Source organism: Anarrhichthys ocellatus, unplaced genomic scaffold (assembly GCF_004355925.1).
Source record: "Anarrhichthys ocellatus isolate YVR2014 unplaced genomic scaffold, GSC_Weel_1.0 scaffold1, whole genome shotgun sequence".
Classification (NCBI taxonomy): Eukaryota; Metazoa; Chordata; class Actinopteri; order Perciformes; family Anarhichadidae; genus Anarrhichthys; species Anarrhichthys ocellatus.
Genome location: NW_022280031.1, coordinates 9,807,621 through 9,827,210, shown reverse-complemented (window position 1 = coordinate 9,827,210; position 19,590 = coordinate 9,807,621). Strand labels below are relative to the sequence as shown.

General features: G+C 40.1%; 1 protein-coding gene across 4 annotated transcripts in view; it reads left to right on the top strand.

The window, feature by feature from the left end:
• cpne5b (copine Vb) overlaps nucleotides 1-19,590 on the top strand; it is an 89,506-nt gene that overhangs the window by 43,193 nt on the left and 26,723 nt on the right. For all 4 annotated transcript variants that reach the window (XM_031855281.1, XM_031855307.1, XM_031855290.1 and 1 more), the window contains 2 exons: nucleotides 10,730-10,793; nucleotides 18,740-18,843. In XM_031855281.1, coding sequence (XP_031711141.1) covers nucleotides 10,730-10,793; nucleotides 18,740-18,843 — 168 coding nt within the window. The remainder of the gene's footprint in view (nucleotides 1-10,729; nucleotides 10,794-18,739; nucleotides 18,844-19,590) is intronic.

The following is a 19,590-nucleotide window of genomic DNA, read 5'->3' as shown; positions in this document are numbered from 1 at the left end:
GCAATTAACCAAATTACCACATATTAAATAAAAAAATGTATATGTGGCCCCCGTGGCCCATAACTTTTCCCAGTTGGTAACCCAGCCCTGGCAGACGTCAATGTAGTATAAACCGAGCAGCTGTCTGCATCTACATCCAAAGCCAGATTCAACTTTTTATCGGGTGACCCTGCATCGGCACCGCCGCTGTGCCATTGTCTCATTGAAATGAATAATTTAATTACTCCACATGGTTGTTTGTGTGTATCCTGGTTGTAAGCCGGATCCTGAAGCAGGGCGGATAACCCCAGCAGACCCATTCACAGCTAATGGCAAACAGGCTTTCCCTGCACCGTTGCTTTGGAGAGAAAAGGGTGTTTGTTGTCATGTATGAGAGCTCATCCAGTATTGATTACCTTGTGTCTAATATCTCTGAGCAAAAGTCAGTTTCCTCCCCGTGCAGGCAGCGATTGATCACTCTTTTTCCGAGCCGAGCCATCTGTTAGGACAACAATTTTTTCTGTCATTGTGGATTGAATTGCAGCGATCAATCAACTTGACAGATGAGGTTTCCTGCGCTGAATTGACGAATTCAGGAGCGCTGTTGAGGATTAACTGATTTATTAGGTTATAGTGAACCTAAACTTCACAGTCATCTGGTTTGAAATCCACAAAACACACTACTCCTGCACTAAGCTCAGCCTGTTTAAATATTTGGAGACAGCTATTTTGGCAAATGGCATCGATTTTCCTCCAAAACGAATTAGAGAACTCAGCAGCATCGATGGCAAACAAAGCATTAGAGAGATTGGCTGCCATTGTTACGATGTTAATTGCCTGAGGTGTCATTTGTTCCCCAACAGAAAGAGGGGAAAAGGCTTTTTTTCCCCAATTTCACACTCTGTGTTTGTGATGATAAATAAAGCAGAACAGAGGAAACACATGTAATGAAATTTGTCAAACCTGTTTCATTTGTTCCTCTTTGCATATTGACTTGTTCTCCACACAATTTTCCTCAACCGGCTTGTTTTGAAATCACATTTCCAGATGTTTGCTTGACAGCTTCTGCTGTGGGAGTTGGAAAGTCTTAAGAGGGAAATGCAATATTACCCACAGACTGAAAAAGAACACTCATCAATCAAGTTCCATTGCCCACATCTTATCTGTCTCTAAGTACCTTTATTTCCAGGTACCAGACCTCCTCTACCTTGAAAGACAATGCAGTGCTGCCTTCTGATGCAGTGTGTGCTTCATTTGAGCCATGATGAATGCTGGGTCACTCTCTCAGGCAGAAGCTGAACAGAGAAATCGTAGCAGCCGTATCAGTTCATTTCTTTGCTCTCCTCGGTGGCTGCTCACTCTTTCCCTATTCTATTTGATTAATGGCACAGTCTCTCTGGTGGCTGCTGTAATAAAGTCAAATGAGGCCTCGAATGGCTGAGGCTTTGTAGAATCAGCAGTGGGTAATTGAGGAGGTGGATGTCTCAGGTGGGGGTGTGTGTCTGTTCTCTGTCCTTACGGCGATGAAATAGTGTTTCACTTTTCCCTTTGGCAGAATTAGTGAAGTCAGTAATTGTGTTCGAGAGGCCTTGCTTCACTGCACATTGTTGTATGTTTGGATGGTTGTGCTTGTGTTCGGTTTTAAAGGTTACAGAGCTGGTGGCGTGGAAGAAACATGCCTCCTCCCCGAATGCATCAAAGTGTTCTCAGTTTGTCTCCTGAATAAAACAGCGGCAGAGGAGAGATAATTGAAACGCTGTATTCCACAGTATCTTCTTTAACCAACAGTGATGTTCCTTTGTCATAGAGACATGTTTGGCTTCCCACGCTGAAAACTGTCGCAGGGGTTTCCAAAGAAATCCTGCCTGAAGCCTGGTAATCCTCAGTATCTCCTTTTACCAGGCAAGACTTTACTCTTGTGCGTGGAGATACTTTGTTTTGGATGCAATTGTCTGCGAAAGCAAAGAGGCTATTTTGATGGGTAGTAGGTGTAGCAGAGCACTCCCTTCCTACTGGGAATATGGCTCACCCTATTCCCCCCCACTTTGGTTCAAATTCAGTCCATTCTGCAGAAAAAACACCCAGCCAAGAAAACATCCCCCTAATACACACACAAAGACACCACCTCCAATGACTGCACTTTTAAGTAGTTTTATTATCATTGAACCACCATTCAGAAGGCAGAACTAAAACAGTTTGTAACCTGTTTAAGGTTCCCAACAGCTGCACAAACTAGAGCTAAACACAAGCTTAAACAGAGATTGCTTGTAGAGATGAAGATATTAAACTTCGTCAACACTTGTCCATTCATAAATGTGCTTCATTAAATTAAACTTGACTAAGAAACAGTTAGTTGAAAAGGACAGAAACACTGTTACGAGAAGGGTAATTATCATGTATCATGTTGATACTTCTCACACAATGCATGTCTTAGGTAGCAGTTCCTTATACAGCCAGGACTTTGTTACATATCCTAATGCTTCCAAGTTAACTTAAAGTTAATCCCTACTAATTCCTCTTTGGCTCATTAGTCTGAATGGAAGCCAAAATGAGTTGAAAACACTAATGCCTAAGACTTGAGTCCCTCAGTGACAGAGTGCATCACTAAGGCAATCAAAAGGGGATGAGAGAAATGAAAGGGGAATAAGGTCAATAAGGAATCACATTTTGGAAAGAGCCTTCTACGGTAGAGCCAACTCTATCGCCAGACAAGCAAGTCATTTCAGTTCTGCCAAACCCTTACATTCAGGCACATTTTAGTTTTTTACGTCCAAACACAATATTTTGGAAATTTCTCCTTGTGCACTATCAGCACATGGTCAATACTATAAGGTTGAGGTTAGAAAGAGATTGTGGTATGGTTGAGGTATGATTAGGGTTGAATAAAGGAGCTATATACACAATTAAGAGTCTAGGCCGGGCTTGCCTGCACGCGGCTCTAAACTCTGTTACAAGCAAAAATGGAAGTGGCTGAGCAAAAATGCTAACGGCAACGGAGCTAACAGTGTTGATTGGGTTTAGCTCGCACCCACCGGGGCGATCTGGCTTTCGCGACGAGTGTGGTACCCAACCCTTCTGAACATTGCCACATGCATCATGGGGTGAAGATTCACATGGATGTAGTTCTGAGCGATACTGGGTTAGAATGAGCTTGTGATCAAAAAATACCCCCTGCAGCGTGTTAAACTGAGGAGACAGTATGTTACAAATCAGTAGTTATTAACATTGACCCTATATCTGTAGGCATCTGCAATAAGCCAGAAATGATACACCTCCTGTGGCTATAGTTATATAATTATTATATTATATATATTAGTTATATTGTTTAAATTTGTATGTGTAACATTTTCTTGCTCTACCTCTCCATCCTCTTTACCTCTTGAACCCTTTGTCTAATGTGTTAAAATGTAGGGCCGTTTCTAACCTTTGTGACAGTATGGGTACCAACACTTTAGCTATGAATCCTAAATACTTAGTGAAATATATTTATACATAAGATACCAAAATTTAAAGCAGCACAATTACATCAAATGTATATATTTTAGATGTTCTGTGTATCTTTTTAGACACAATTTCCCCAAATTACTGTCACATGTTTGTTTAAAGTAACTTTAAAGTAAAGTTCTTTGTCTGAACAACCTTTGGCTGCACGGCATGACTTTTATATCATGCCCAGCACAATGCGAGCTGTCCACATTTGGTTTGACTCATTAGATTGTACAAAGAGAATCTGAGCTGACAGCAGTGGAACCTGCATGTGATCCTGAAAATATCAGATGATAACATCTGCGGCAACCGTACCTCATCCAGAATTTGAAATAAAACTCTACAACACACACACATCCTGGTTTCCTTGTACAATACCCCACTTTTTTGCTCATTGCCATGTGTATTACAATACTGGCCAACTCCTACCTCTTTGCTCTTTCCTTCACTGTTTAAAGTTTTGTTTAACTGACATTTGTATTGCTTGCACATTTCTAAATGACCAGAAAATGTAGTTAATTTGTCAGTTCCACAATGGTTTGTGGAACTGACAAATTAACTATTAGCCATAAACGCCTGTGTTCAATTTGTTGTTTCCTTTACAAGATAGCCTAATTTGCAAAAATTGGTAACATAAGTGTCCATAAAATGAGGTTGCCACAAGTAGTTTATGATATTATATCAACAGCAGCCAGTATTCATCATCATCTTCTAAAGTTTTAGCCTCGCTTGTAGCACTCTTTCTAGAAAATAAGAGCACAAAATACTGATGATCATTTGGTCAGTTTTAATGGTAGCTGATAATCACCATCTCTGGAAGGTATTTGCAACAGAGGGTTATGTGCACACTGGCACTGGAATGGGGTGGACATAGATGTTTTGTACCCCTTAATTTTAGCCAGGTATTGTGGTCACAAAACGTTGACGAAAATATCTTAGCCAGCCGACACGCTCTCACACCACACGTCCATTTTCACACATAACGAAGAATGTATTTATAACTGACTCAGTAAAAAACTGAAAAGCAAAAGATACTTAAACAAAAGTACGGGCTGAATACCTAATTTGCTGCTCTCTGCCAAAACGTCCCCACACATAATGGGAATCCTCGAGAGAGTTGTCCTCAGAGGACACTTATTGTTGTCTGGGACTTGGAACGGAAATTATTTTGAAACTTTAGTTTTGAATCCGAGCAATCTATCACATCATGTTGCCCGTTGCAGCCCCACATCGACCTGTTTTATAATTAAACATATGGAGCTCCAGGCAACATTTAAGCTTTATTTAAAATGCAGCCCTTACCCAAGTTACCCAGTGTTTAGGATGGAGACACCGGGCGATAGACTGACAGGAATGGACGGGCCCAAGGAAGTAATAAGCGGAGCGAAGTTTTAAGTCATTCACAATTTTTCGCAGAGCTCTGGGAACTGTGTTTTCAATGTGTCAGTCTTCAACACACCTGTTGATGTGCAGAAGAAACTGTGCAGGATTAATGATCAAAACGACAAGTTTGATGTGCACATTAGCCCAGGTGGGTTGTGTGTTTATATATTTATATATTTTTCTTGATTAGGTAAAGATGGTGTTCTCACTCTGTTTGATGGTGGTCACTGGCAACGTCAATACGTGTTTGAATGATCATTACATCTGTTCTTCAGGTGTAAATTAGCACAAGTTTCTACAGGAAGTGAATTACTGTCTGAAAACCTTCACAAGACTTCAGGTGAAGATGATGCCAGCACCACTAGTGAGCTGGCCATGTACCGCACAATTTAACGGATGAGTGGCAGGATATAAAATAATGTGTGGGAGGAGTTGAGGTGGTAAACATATTTTGTTGTGAGATCAGATCGAGTGGAAGGTATATGTCAGGATCTAACTCGATAAATTGCTTTCGAACTGTCAGAAAATGCCAGTAGGGAAATTTTCCATGACATAGTTTTGACATAATGTGTTGAGTGTGAATCTGAAGTTCACAAAATTGTACAGGAGCAAGGGATGAAATCTAGGCCACAGCTGTCTGTGTTACAGACTGATTCTCTGTGTCGACAAACTGCAGTCAAAGAATGGAACTGAGGGCTGCTGGCCTCGGGCTGAGCGATATGGCCAAAAATCTTCTATCATAATATAGATAATTTCATATCTCGATAACAATCGTTTTCTGGTAATACAATGAATAAATGGTCTGTATGAAACAACCCCCAAGCCTATTTTGTAAAACTTGACAAATAAAAAGTACAGAGTATTTTCTCATTGAAATTAAGAAATTTTGTGCAAAATGAAAATAAGAGTTTCAAGTGGAATTGTAGAGAAAAAAAATGAATATATTTCCAGCTATATACTGAATATGTTTAAATACACATTATAGCGAATGGCTATCGTTTAAGTATATGTGTGTGTGTTTATATATATATATATATATATATATATATATATATATATATATATATATAGAAAACAATTTAATGATACACACTGAAAAAGGCATCCCCTGTGCTGAATTTAGACATTGAAAACTGAATAAAGCATCGATCTTATTGATTTTGGGGTGTGACGCCTTTTGTACCATCTTTGGGTACATGCCCTCTCCCTCTTTCTTTCTTATCTTTCTTCAACTTTTGTGCCCTTCCCTCTCAGTTCAAACCTCTCATTTTTCTTTGTTAATGACATGCATTTCCAGGCTCTCTGTCAAGCTGCACAGAGTGAATCAATGAGGCGCTATTCTTTACTGTAGACGCCTTTGGTAGAGTGCTCTTCTGGAAGTCCTCCAGTACAATGTCACTCTCAAGAAGTCTGAGTAATGGCCCTTGGCCCAGGAAACAATCTTTTGTGCTCCGTGTTTCAGTAGCAATAGCATGTTGTCATTGTGTGTTAGCATGCTGTTAGTATTTAGCTCAAAGCATCGCTGTGTCTGCAGCCTCACAAAGCCATTGGCATGATTGTAAACTCCCAGTCTAGTTCAATCAGGAAAGACAATGTCTGCGCTTTTCTAACCATGACCCAAAGAGGTTCTCATTATATTATATTATATTCCAATATTTTTCTTGTTATGAGAAGATACTACAAGATAAATCATGGAAGGACAAGTCCAAAGGAATTTCAGGTGAAAAACAAACAAATGTGTTGTTCTGTTGTGGTCACATACTGAGAAACAGAAGCATAAATCAAACTAGATAAATAAAAGATGGATCATAACAGGATGTTAATGGCATACACAGCGACTCACAATGTAAGCTGGAAAGAGAACAAAGAGTAGCTTCCAAATTAGCCCAGTAGTAATCATCCATACTTTTCTTGTCCTTCTCATATGCCTCTTGGCAAAATTAATTTAGCTGTTCCTTATTCACAGCAGTTTGCTTTAGTCTTGACTCCCTGAAGATTTCTGTAATTCCAGATTTCCACCACTCTGAACAAAATGGTGTGTGTGTGTGTGTGTGCGTGTGTGTGTGTGTGTGAGAGAGAGAGTGTGTCAGTGGGTCTTTATGCTTTGAGGGATTTGGTGTAAGTATTATTTCTAGGTTTACATGTTCCTTTGGGCAATAATATGTCTCTGTCTCTTCCTGTTTGTGTGTGTGTGTGGGTGTGTGTGTGTGTGTGTGTGCACTCTGTCAATACAAAGCTCTCCTTTCTTTAATATCGGAGGTTCAGAAGCACTTGTGTGCCGACGCTGTGTGTCTTTGAAGCATTGTGCTAATAGGTTATATTATGCATACATTACTGCTTATAAAAGAAAAAAGGAGAAACTCTGTTATTTTCAGGCGTCCCAAGTTATTATAAGAAGAGCTTTCTAATTTGCAGGTGCAGTTCAAAGAATTAAACTTCCTGCCATGCAGCCTAAAGCATTTAAAAGGCTATTTCTTCAGGTTTCCAGTATGATGGAGCAGTATCTTGTGTGGCACCTTGCAAAAAAATCATTCACCTCCTTCCTCCAATATTTCCTTAAGCAAGGAGACGGGTGGGATTTTTTTCATGCATAGTCATGAAATAAATCCAGCAGGGGATAGAATGCAGTTTAAAACTAACTGCTTTGTTTTCTTTTCTGTCAGTCCTCAGCAGAATTGTGAATATTATACTTGCAAAATAGCTTTGTTGACAAACTTGGAATATTTTGAGGATTGCCCACACACCCATACAGTATATACTGCTGTAGGTATACAGTATATTGTGGTGAGACACATACTTATTATACACTGGGTTGAGATTTATACGTTTATATTAGTAAGGCTGAAACGATTATAGTCAATAGACAGAAAACCCCTCCAAACATATTTGGAAAAATTTATAATTTTTCAATCAAACAATGGTAAATATGATTTAATTCCAGACTGTGAATTGTGAGAATTTGCCACACATCTTTGTCTTTTGTGGTAGCAAATTCACCATATTTGGGTTTTGGACTCGAAAAAAAACGAACCCAAAACCTCAAGAAAAAACCTTGCGTTTTAGGAGATTCTAATGGTCATATTTCCTAATTTTCTGACAAGTTATACACATACGCACCTTTAAAAAGGTTATCATTAAAAGCAATCAATAAAAATACTATTCGATTTCTTTAGAGCTTTTGTATTTTTGGATAGCATGTAGCACAACTAATATTCTCAGTAGGATCCATTTACTGCACCCACACGTTCTTTAGATACAACTTGTACAAAGCATAAAAGTATTTTCAACTAACCCAGGTTTATAGTTGAAAGCCCCGTTCCTGTGACTGTACATTATTCATTTTAGCCATAACTGCTTTGCTCTGCAGCGACTGTACAGTCACAGCTTGTCAGCACAGCGCAGATTTACTTGTGTAACCCAAACTCTTTTTGTTTGTTGATTTTAGCTTTTCAGTAGCCTTAAGGCATCAGGTTATTTCTGGGAAGAACAGAGGGAATGGATTTGGCTACAGGAGGTGAAGGAAGGAATGTGTGGAGTAGATATGGAGTCATTTGTCTTTTGAAAGCTGTTTTTTGAGGCAGAGGCTGATGGGGTACCAGATGTCTAATATGTGTGTGTGTGTGCAAGATTTTAGGTGAGACAAAAAAACAACACTCACAGTCGCCCATGCGACCAGGATGGTTTTCCCACATCAAGATCAATGAAAGTCTTTTACTGTGTGGATCAAAGGTCTCCATCTACCTCTTAAAAACCCACTCACCTCTACACAAAGAGCAGAATGCACTTATACACAGCTGGAGAACACTTTTGCCAGTCTGATGACCTCAGCATATTGAGTGAAAACCAGAGTCCATCAAGCCAAGTCCATCAATCTTTTGTGTAAATTGTCAAAAAATGCAGCTGGAAATACCCACTGTAATATAAGTATAGTGTAAATCTTAACTGTAGTTGGTTTTTGTGCCACTTTGTTGCTGAAATGTCAAGAGCATCCAACTCTAGCATACAGCATCTACCTGGCAAAATAAAATATGTTGGGTGTACCCACAACGTCTGTCTCCTATGCAATATATTGTTGTACTACTATGCTTTGCTAAAGACTTTGAGGAAAAAACAGAATAGCCGCAAAGGTTACATTTACTGCACTGGCAAAAAATGTTAGAATCCAAGAATTTAGACATTCATATTCTGTAAAGATGTCGTGGTGAAGGCCTTCGGATTGATGAGGAAATGCTGCATCTTACGTATTGTTAGGTTAAGATGGCTACAACACTTGGTTAGGTTTGGGAAAAGTTGACTCATCTAGTGTCATGCTTCAAGTTAGCATTGACAAGATTCTGATCTTTCCCTGAACATAATTACGTGCTTTAAGTTGCCTAAACAAACTATACCAATATGAATCAAGCTTTAGTTGGCAGTAACAAATACAAACAAAACTCCTTTGCTCCTTTGGTGTGAAACCAGCATTAGATAATTCACCTAACGTCTTTGGACTGAAAGAAAGCCAATGCAGGTCGCCCACAACCACAATGCCTCGCTACGCGAAACCCTTTCAAACTAACAAGGCACATTCCTCTTACTGTGGCACACAGCTGATGAATGAGGCAATTAACACACATGCTAAATGACCACAGTAAACGTCACAGTCCACTGGTGAGACATTTAGTGCTCTGGGAGATCTAACACGCTAACATCAGGCAGATGAATGAGACGCGATACATTTTGTGGGGAAAAGGGAGAAACATTTAGCGGTTTGTCTAATGGACCAATGGGCCTTAAGTGGGAGCATATTTCATTTCTACACAAGTCTCATGTTGACAAAAAAGTTGAATGGATTTCGTCTGGATACAACTTATAACTTAAGCTATTCAAACAACACAGTTAATCCAAGCAAAGTCAGAAGCTAGTGGGTCCTGATTTAGACCCGGACGTATAGCGACTGACAGGCCTTTGGTAAGAGGATCTCAAGTCTGTGACAGCATGGTATGAGGACAGCAGTTCACTTATATAAGCAGACAAAAGAAAAGTTTTTCAACTCAGTGCTATGATTCAGAGGAAGCCAGTAGAGGGAGCAGAGAGTCGTGTCAAAGCGATAGAGTTAAGTAATATGGTCTCTTTTTTGATAATGTTAAAAGCCTTGGCTTGTGGACTGATTTTCTTCCATTAATGTGTAGAAAGTATGTCCTGATGGCATGTGATTTTTACATCTTTTCCATTTAAAACTTAATAAACAAATTCCATTTCATGACAATTAAGATTACATTCCACCTGTCACCTTAAGTGGACGAAAGGACCGAGGAGATTTTAGTCTTTGTTGACAGGTTACCATTTCAAATACCTTAACACATATGTCCTATTGTACTCCTTACTGCTCACAATGTTAAGTAAAATAGCTTTTGATGGCCTTTCTGATTCTCAAATCTCTTCTTTCTTTTGAAATTGATTTTATCAGAATTATTTTATTAAAATGAATTAAAAACAGACGAATAAGCACATAAACTCAGTAGTAGTGACTGCTTTTGTTTGGTTGATCACCCAAGTATTTAAACCATATTGGAAATTTAGGAAATTAGATCAGTTGCTTTGTACAATCGGGAAAATGTAACAAAACAGACTTGAAGCTTCTGTAAGAGGCTCATAAGCAGGTTCATCACATGGCCCTGTTGAGTAATGTCAAAAATTGTAATTCAATTTAAAAAAAGACTTTCTGGAAGTGTCATGGAATGTCAAGGATGAGTTAATCACAAAGACTAATTCACAGTTGAAAAAATGAAATGCTTTTATTCTTGCAGTGACCTTTAATAATCGCCTAAGAGTGGACAAGTAGAAGATGTTTTCTGTAATTTATGTTCAGCTCTTATTGTTTTCTCTCTTTACTCCACAGAGGAATCCAAGGGAAGAAATGTGGCACTGTCGTCCTGTCCGCAGAGGAGCTGAGCAATTGTCGAGTGAGTAAGCCGTAATAATCTCCCCTGTCAAACACACATTAGCAGGCAAACATCTGTCAGAGAAGCCTCGTTAAACGGTCTTAAAGTGAATTCAGCGTGAGGAAAGTTTATAGAGGCAAATAAGTGCAAGTGCACAGCTACAGACAAAAGAAACTACCTGTGGGGTCCGCGCATGAAGTTTAATTTATATGACATTGTTCACATTGTGTGATGAACAAGATTTGTCAGATTTGGGGTATTGCCTAATTGTGCTTGCCTACTTGTGCTCATGCAAATGTATTCTGATACGTGAGAGTTCGTTCTTCGATAGCCGATGCTGCTTAAAGGCGGTTAACACTTTGCCTGTGTTATTGTCGCATCGAATGAACGCGTGCAATGCAATTCCGCGCATTAAAACATGAACGATGCCATCATCCATCGCTGATGGCTGACTGTCATCGACCACTGAGCTCTGCTTCGTGATTTAACAAGCAATGTCACAAGCAATTCCAAAACAATTATTGTTGTCGGTTTGGAAATCGTGTTGCCTCTGGACAGCGCGCAACCGAGATAAAGACAGAGAGAAGCAAAGAGTCTGTGTGCGGGAGAGAAAGAGCACTTTGGTACAATTCATACAAACTTACTTTTACAGTCTATGGAAAGCACTCATTTCTGGTGAAAGAACGTCACGACTGATTAGATGAAACTCGTCCTTTTATTCGTAATGGATACAGCTCCTGTAGCGGGTTTTGTGCACATATGATTCGATCAGTTTGGATGACTTGTGCAGCCCCAGTCACCCCAGAGAAGAGAGACGGATCGGCCTTTACAGACGTGGGCCCACAGGGAGCAAATGCCAGCATTGTATTTAATTTAAATCAATATTTATTTTGAACACATCATCACAGCTTGATCGGTTAAAATTATAGTATCTTTAGTCTAAAAAAGTAGCCCTCAAGAGATTTACCTACCTGTGTCTGTCCATCTATCCACCAACCTATCTATACCACCCTTCAATATACCTATCACACTTATTTACACACCCAGACACACACAAACACACACACACACCGGCCTCTCTGAGCATAACAGACAAGGCAGCTGCTCTCACTCTGCGGAGAGCCACGTTGTCTAATGAAACGGCCCAGGAACATGATGGGGTGAGTGCTGATCGTCCCCTCAACCAACCAAAGCCTTGGATGCTTCAGTGGGCTCCCAGCACGCAGATTAGAAGAGGATATTGAAAAGCAAGGGAGTGCAACAGAGCAAATGGCACAAAGAGAGAGAAAGAGAGTAAATGAGAAAGAAAAAATGGCCCAATAAAAGAGCAAACAAGCAGAGATAAGATGGAGAGAAGGAGAGATTTGTAGAGGGGAGAGAAAAAGTCAGACAGATAGCAACAGATACAAAGACAGTGGAGCGAATCAATAGAGGATTATTTCATGCCTGGCGTGTACTGTACCAGCTCTTAGATATAACAACTGCTTGGTTGAGACCGGCTGTCCCTGCCTTAAACACACACACACACACACACACGCACACACGCACACAAACATGCAAACTTACTTCCACTTCCACACACTTGTTAACAACCTGTCTGGATACTTATTTACATACAAACAAACCTGCATTAACATGGAAAGCCTGGTTCAAGCTGCATAGCACGTACAAAGCGTTTAGCAGCTAAAGGGCCAGACCTTTTCCTCGGAAGTTGGTGGAGACTAAAACACAGCTCAAAAGAGAGTGAGTTTTGGACTAAAGCCAGCTGGCCAGATACACAACTCTAGATGAAAGCTGATCGCTGAATGCTCCGTAACTGCCGGATGTGTAAAAAGGAAAATCTTTGCTAAAAAGTCACCATATTATCTCAAAAGGCAATAGGTTATTATGTTGTTTACAGCTTGTCTCAAAGAAGCCTCAGCTTTATTGTGTAAGATTCCAAGTGCATGATTTTAAACATCTCCCTATAATGCAGCCTGATACATGTTATATTTATGGAAACACTTGAATCTTGACTAGAATTCTCTGGGTTATGCAAAACGCTTGTCTGCACAGCATAACTTTGTAATAATGGACCCGCGGGTGGGTCTGGCCAGGTTGAAGAGGTAAACGCACATTTAGCATTCATGAACTGACATTATTCATCATTTTCCATTCAGTCTGTGTGTCTATGTGGGTGTGTTTTTTGTTGCTTACATACCCTGCAGTAGGAAAATATAATACACTTGTACATGCTGGTGTGGTGTGCAGTTTGTCTTTCTTTTTCTTTTGTCGAAAGAACTGTTGGATCAGTTTGAAAAAAGACTTGGCAGGTTTATTCTTGAGACATTATTATGAAGAGTCTAGAAAGAGAGACACTTTAAAGGGTTATATACCTTTTAGAAATTTGTCTCACTACAGGAGGTGCCCATCATTAGAAAAATCAAAAGAAAAGCAGCTAAAGTTAATAAACTGAGTTCATAGGTCAAAACAGATACCATCAATTAATCAGCTTTGCTAGACCAGACTCACTGTGCCTTTTTCTAACTTGCTGCAGAAAAAATAAGCAGCCTAAGATGACCAATGACATGTTTGTGGTCTTGTGGAAACCGAAATCTGAAGATGAATACTGCAGTAGTGCGACCCTGAACTCTCACCGACTTTGCTCTAATTATTGCTCAGTTTAATGCCAAAGGTTACAACCACTTCACCAACCACATGTAGAGTAGGAGAACATCTTTCCGATCATTTTGCATTAACTGATTTCCACAACAGTTTGATTTTGATAAATGTGAACCACATGGACAAATACCATGAGAGCTTGAGGAACAGAACTGGTAATTAGGAAAAGATTGCTCTCCCATTTGATCACGTTTATGAGGCGTGCAGTAAAGTAATAATATGTGCTGGTTATTAAAAGTTAGGGCAGCTATCCAAACACTTTACCATCAAAATATTGGGTTACATGAATTTGATTAATTCCCACTTGCAAAACTATCAACACATCAGAAGCAGCACATTTCCGGGGGTGGCTACGGCTCTTTGCAAATATAACATTTTTTTGGGGGGGGGGCTTAAGCAGCTGCAACAGTAAAACCCTGATCCTGCAGGATGTCTGACAAATACAACTTGAACAGTGGAAAAGTAAAAAGTAAATGTTGCTATAGCAGAAGATACAAACTTGTAGTTAAGTCTAATGATAACAGCATCTCATCATTTATTCAATTTCATGGCACTACTGACTGCCTACTTTGGGCCACCTTAAAGTAATAATGCTGCATTATTGCATTTTCTCTGACATATTTGCAACAGGGTATGTGAGCCGAGCAGTGAGATTCTGCTTGGAGCGTCTCTCTGTGTTCCCTCTCTCTTCAGGATAAAGCTCCATCACACGAACAAGCTGGTACAACCCCAAGAGGGTTTTCATTTTTTTTATTTGCACAAATTTAACCGCTGAACTGGTGTTGTTTTTTTACAGTCTGTCTCTTTTGGCCACAAACAACCAGTGGAGATGTTCCATGACTGACACATCTGTCTGTGACAGGAACACCAGTTGTTAGCCCTTCTTTCTTCCAGGCCCCTTTTTTGATCCTTTGATTGCACATTTATGTCATCAAAAACACAACAAAGTTGATGAAACATTCAAAATTTTCTCCTGAAGCAAATTTCACACGACAGATCAACGTCTGTTCGCCTTACTTTCTGTGCTTCGATTCACTGCCTTCTTTGATGCCTCAAAATGTCACTTGGCATTCTGCAATAGATCTTAAAGGCAGCGTTCACCGCATTTGCTACGGAGCAAACTGCAACCGGTTTTCCTTTAGAACGAGCAGAGAAAAAGTGGAATAAATGAAATATCAAAATGTAGAAAATGGAAAACCTGGAGGAGCTGGGAGTGGAGCGATTAGAAGATGCGGGTGGGAAGCAGAAATCACTGACACTCTATTCGACTCACGTATGCTGTTTGGCAATCCTCATTAAATGCTACAAGACAACATGAATCACAGATTTCATATCCTGTGGCTTTAAATCAAGCAAGAAACTGGGGAAGCTCATCCAGGCAAGGAATTACCAATTTGTAGAAACACACGTAAAAAAAGAATGCACAGGCAATATTTATTTTTTCCACATTTAGCCCCCAAGAGACAGAAACACACTGACTCACACTAACTCATGCTCATGTGATTCCAATGTAAATGCACTGGTTTGGCCCTCACTCTATACTTTTACTACTTCTCCTGTTTTCTGCTCCGCATTTCTTCTGTCTTAATTAATTAGTGCATCTATAACTCTCACACTACTCTGTCACAAACATTCCTTCATTGCTCCTCTGAGGGTGTGGATGTGTCTCTATCCAGCCTATCCCCCCTCTTTAAATATTGATACTCTGATTCACTCCATATTAGCAAATGGCTGTTGATCACAGACCTTTGCAAGAGTCTGTGTTCGTGCCATAGAACCTTAATGAGGCAGGAGCAAATGAATATTTAATACCCTCAACACATTCATCACCATAAATGCTTTTATGTGCCTATTAGCTCCACAGAGATTTTCTGGTGTGTCGTCCCTAAGAGCAGAAATGTTGCCAAATTGTACTTCTTTTAATATCGAAAAATGTGTTACTTTGTGAGCAACTTGATCAGCAAGTTCACTTGATTCCTATAGAGCCAACCATAGGGCCATGCAACAGTCTTCCTGTGTTCTGCAGTAGTACGTGTCACCATCTAAGTTAATACCAGTGAGCACATGCTGTATACTTGCTAAACTTCATGCAGTCTTCTGGCAGTGATTAGAAATTCATCAACACCTGAATCGCAGAATATCAGAATAGCAACAAAAAAATCTTGTTTCTTACACTGGTTCACTATGTTCTGCAGGATGGATTAATCATCCCACCTTTTATGTTTTATTAGACAGGAGAACCGAGATGATTCGAATATGTGAGTGAATGAAGATGCTGTGATCGACTTTACTGCATTGTGTTTTACACTGGGGAGTGATGTATACCTCAATCTGTAGATAGTTGAGCCCAAGAAAAAAATGGAGCTGGGATGTTTCTTAAATATATTTTATTCGGTGCAGGGAGAAGACATTCACAATATGCATCTTCAGATGTTAATTTCTACTTGTGGGTGCTGCAATCCAGAACACTAAATTGTAAGCTTGAACACTGCCTTCAGGTGTATAGAGACTATACTGTCACAGTCAGTACCAGTTGAAGTTATACTTGTTGAAAATAAACACAGTATCCAGGGATAGAAGGCAGAAAGCTACAGAAATTAAATCTGTTGCCACAGCAATTATTTATGCTGTTGCATATTCAGATGACATAAGTATTCAACTGCTTGTGTGTCAATCATGACTGCCAACATTCCCCAGGAGCAAAAGAATGTTTCTAAGAGAATGAAACGGGGTGAGTCTATGTGTAGGAGGGATGGGTCAAACGGCAGACATGTGGTGTGTGTGAGTGTGTGTGTGAGTGTGTGTGTGTCCTCGGGGTGAGAGCAGGAATACAGATAAAGTTGCTCTCGCTGCCGGCGTGGAGTGGATGTGATCATGAGTGTGTCAGAGGGAAGTGTGTGCTGCTTGGTGCCTGGCTGTGTGCGATAAAGCCACAGCGAGGGTCCTGTGGTTAGATGCATACAGGAATTTAAATGGGCATCGGAACATGTGCACGGAAACACTCCTGCTCTCACTCTCTCACACAGTCTGTAACGCTCACAACCTCGCACACATTCTCTTGGTGATTGGCCACGCGGCCCTCAGCCAGCACACAAGGTGCAAGCTGCAACATTAAAAAGCTATTAAGCTATCATTAGTGGCACCATGGCTACCCAGTGTACGGCCTCGAGCCCTGAAAGCAACCGCAATCTACTGTTGTAGCATTTGAACATACTGTAATGAACCCACTGTGTTTCAGAGATTAGCCACAGTCCATACGCCACAGATAAGTCGCACTATCCCTGCACTCCCACCACACAAGGAGAGCCAAGAACAGCGAGGGGTAATAGTAAACAAGTAGTAAAAGCCTCAACAGCAGCCAAGTGATTTATATTTGGGGTTGTTGAAAGCGCTACATTTCATGATAAACCACTGGGGGAGAAAATGCACTATCAGGCTTATTTGTGTTAGAAAGAGGGCGTACTAAGGAGAATGATTAAGAGTTGGATTGCAGCGAGTATTAATGTCCCAGCATCTGTTGCTGGCCTTTGATTCATTTGAAGGTAAATATATATAACATTTGTATGGTCTCTGTGAGTTCATCTTTTGAATCCAAGAGTCACCTTCAGACACAATTAATTCTTCATATAAATACACCAATGTGCGTAAACAATTTTGTTGACTGATTAATTGTTGCCAAGCTAATGGAAATGGTACAATCCAATTCTAGTGGTTAAATGTGAAAAATCGGATCTGCCGTTTGTAACTGCAATCATCATGCATAGTTCTGATAGAATGTGGTCATGTAAAGGGCTTTTTCTGAGTAGCAGAGAAGGAGCATGCTGTTGTCAAAGGAAAACACAATGATAAACTAGGCTAAAGGCTGCTTGCTTATGCTTTCAAAAACTGAATTTAACAAGTCTTTGGTTGTAAATAAATTGTCACTTGAGTCGGCATCAGTCAGGGCTGAAAACTAAAAGTTTGGAAACGAAAACAATTCTGGTGATTTGGAGTTGATCTCATCCATTCGTTGCGAAACCTACGAAAAATAATGAGCTGTAATTCGTAGGTATCCCACAAAGTCATTTTCTATGTTATGGATGTGATCATGAACGAATAAGTAAGACCGCAAATATCATACAAACCCATTGTATAAGGATACGTTGAACAACCGCATTTCTCACCAAACTGACATATTTTCACAAGGAAGAAGAATGGGTGCAATAGAAAAAGAGGTTATCTCAGGTTCTATGATATTTTACCTACATTATGAGAACAACATAATGTATCATTTATCATCGTGTGTTTAGTTGAAACAAGAAGCAAAAAATAAATAAAAAATACAAAGCCCGAAGCAGAAACTGTGCTTTGAGTTTGATGTTTCTCTGAGGTTGAAATATACTTGATGCATGTGATGCTTTCCAGATGTTGTGACAGATATCAGAAGAAGTTAGCTTGATGACTATTACTCATGCTAGAATTAGACTTGGTAAGCAGCTGGCACTATTAGCAGGTGGGTGGACACAGTACTATGGTTCGGTATTACAATGCCTGCATACTTGAACACATGATTATAGATAAAGCTAGAGTGTATGGCAGGCTGACTGCCAGTAGTTCATAGAGTGGAAGCAGGTGACATTCACACGACACAGACTAAAACAATAAAGTCATATATGTACATCCTCATACAAATGAGAAAGGAGCATTTTTCCTTTGTGTAACGTGATTCATAAAATAGTTCTCCGAACCGTTCTTTCCGGTGGCTGTGTATACATGTGTGGGTATTTGTATGAGGTGTTGTTGAACACTCTCTGTGTGCTTGTGTGTGAGCATCTACTTGGCAGGACATGGAGTCCTACTAGTCTTACACCCCTGCTGAAACTAATTGTGCTCATCTCCAGCAGTTAGCTGATGAAACATGATGGCTGTGATGTGACATGTTGACAAAAAAAGATTGAAATAATCAGCCAACTGAACATTCATTGTATGTCTTCTACCTAATCATGTTCATTAACAGTTATGGTCCTTAACTTTGAACATTTTGCATTACCTTGTGACAAGATTCACAATGTGCCAAGGAATACAAATAAGGATAAACACACACTCATACACGCATAACAGATTACAGTATTCATGCAGTATACACTGTCCTATTGTGTGATGCACAGAAAGCTTCCTCCATCTGTTGTCCCACTATAAGCCTGGAAGAAGACAAAATAGGCCACATAAATAATACCTTACATTCTTTTATCATGAAGAAGTTATGACATACCCTCCCCCAACCCTATCTCACACTTCTCTCCCCACATCTCCATGCATCCCTGCAGGACAGCGCCACAATGCAGTTCTGTGCCAACAAGCTAGACAAGAAGGACTTCTTTGGCAAGTCGGACCCTTTCATGGTCTTCTATAGAAGCAACGAGGACGGAACGTGAGTGCTTGATGTGATGTTTTTCTTTTCAAGTTTTTTTTTTTCAAGGCAGCTGCAAGTGCTAGTATCCTAATATCATAAAAGTTAGAGAGATATTATGGAAATCATCTGGGGAAGAGTGGGAGGGAAAAAGAGGGGTATCATTAGAGGAGATACAGTAGAGAGGGATGATAAGTATATGTACAGTATGAGAATAGAGCTGCAGTGGTTACTGAGGCATGCACAACTTAAGAGGCTGCATACAGAGGCATGTATCCTGTTCACATCACAACACAACTCCCACGACTATGCCTTTCTTAAATGACTCAAGGAGAGCGAAATGGAAAGAGAGGCAATTAATCTAAAAAAAAAAAAGAAAAAAATTCAAAATCATAAAAGCAAGAATAACAAAACACAATTTGCATTTTTCCATACGTAGGAAATGCGCTGTCACATAGTGGTGCACTCCCCTGTTTCCTCACGCCTTCCCAGAGTGCTGCGCAGCCTCCCCCAAGGGGCCGTGCAGTTGCAGCAGCGTCAGCTCTATCTATCCGGAGATTCTTTAGCAAGTGCTTCATTAGCCGTCTTCCAGCTTTTCTCAGTATTTTTTTTTTATCCATAACAGGGTGGGAAATGGATACCCACAAATGTGCTACAAGTATCTGGTGTTGGTGCCAGAGGGGGTTACAAATTAGAGGCCTGTGCAGCTACAGGACTAACACGGTTTTAAAAGGCTCAAGGCACTTTGTGGAGCACAAGTAATCCAAG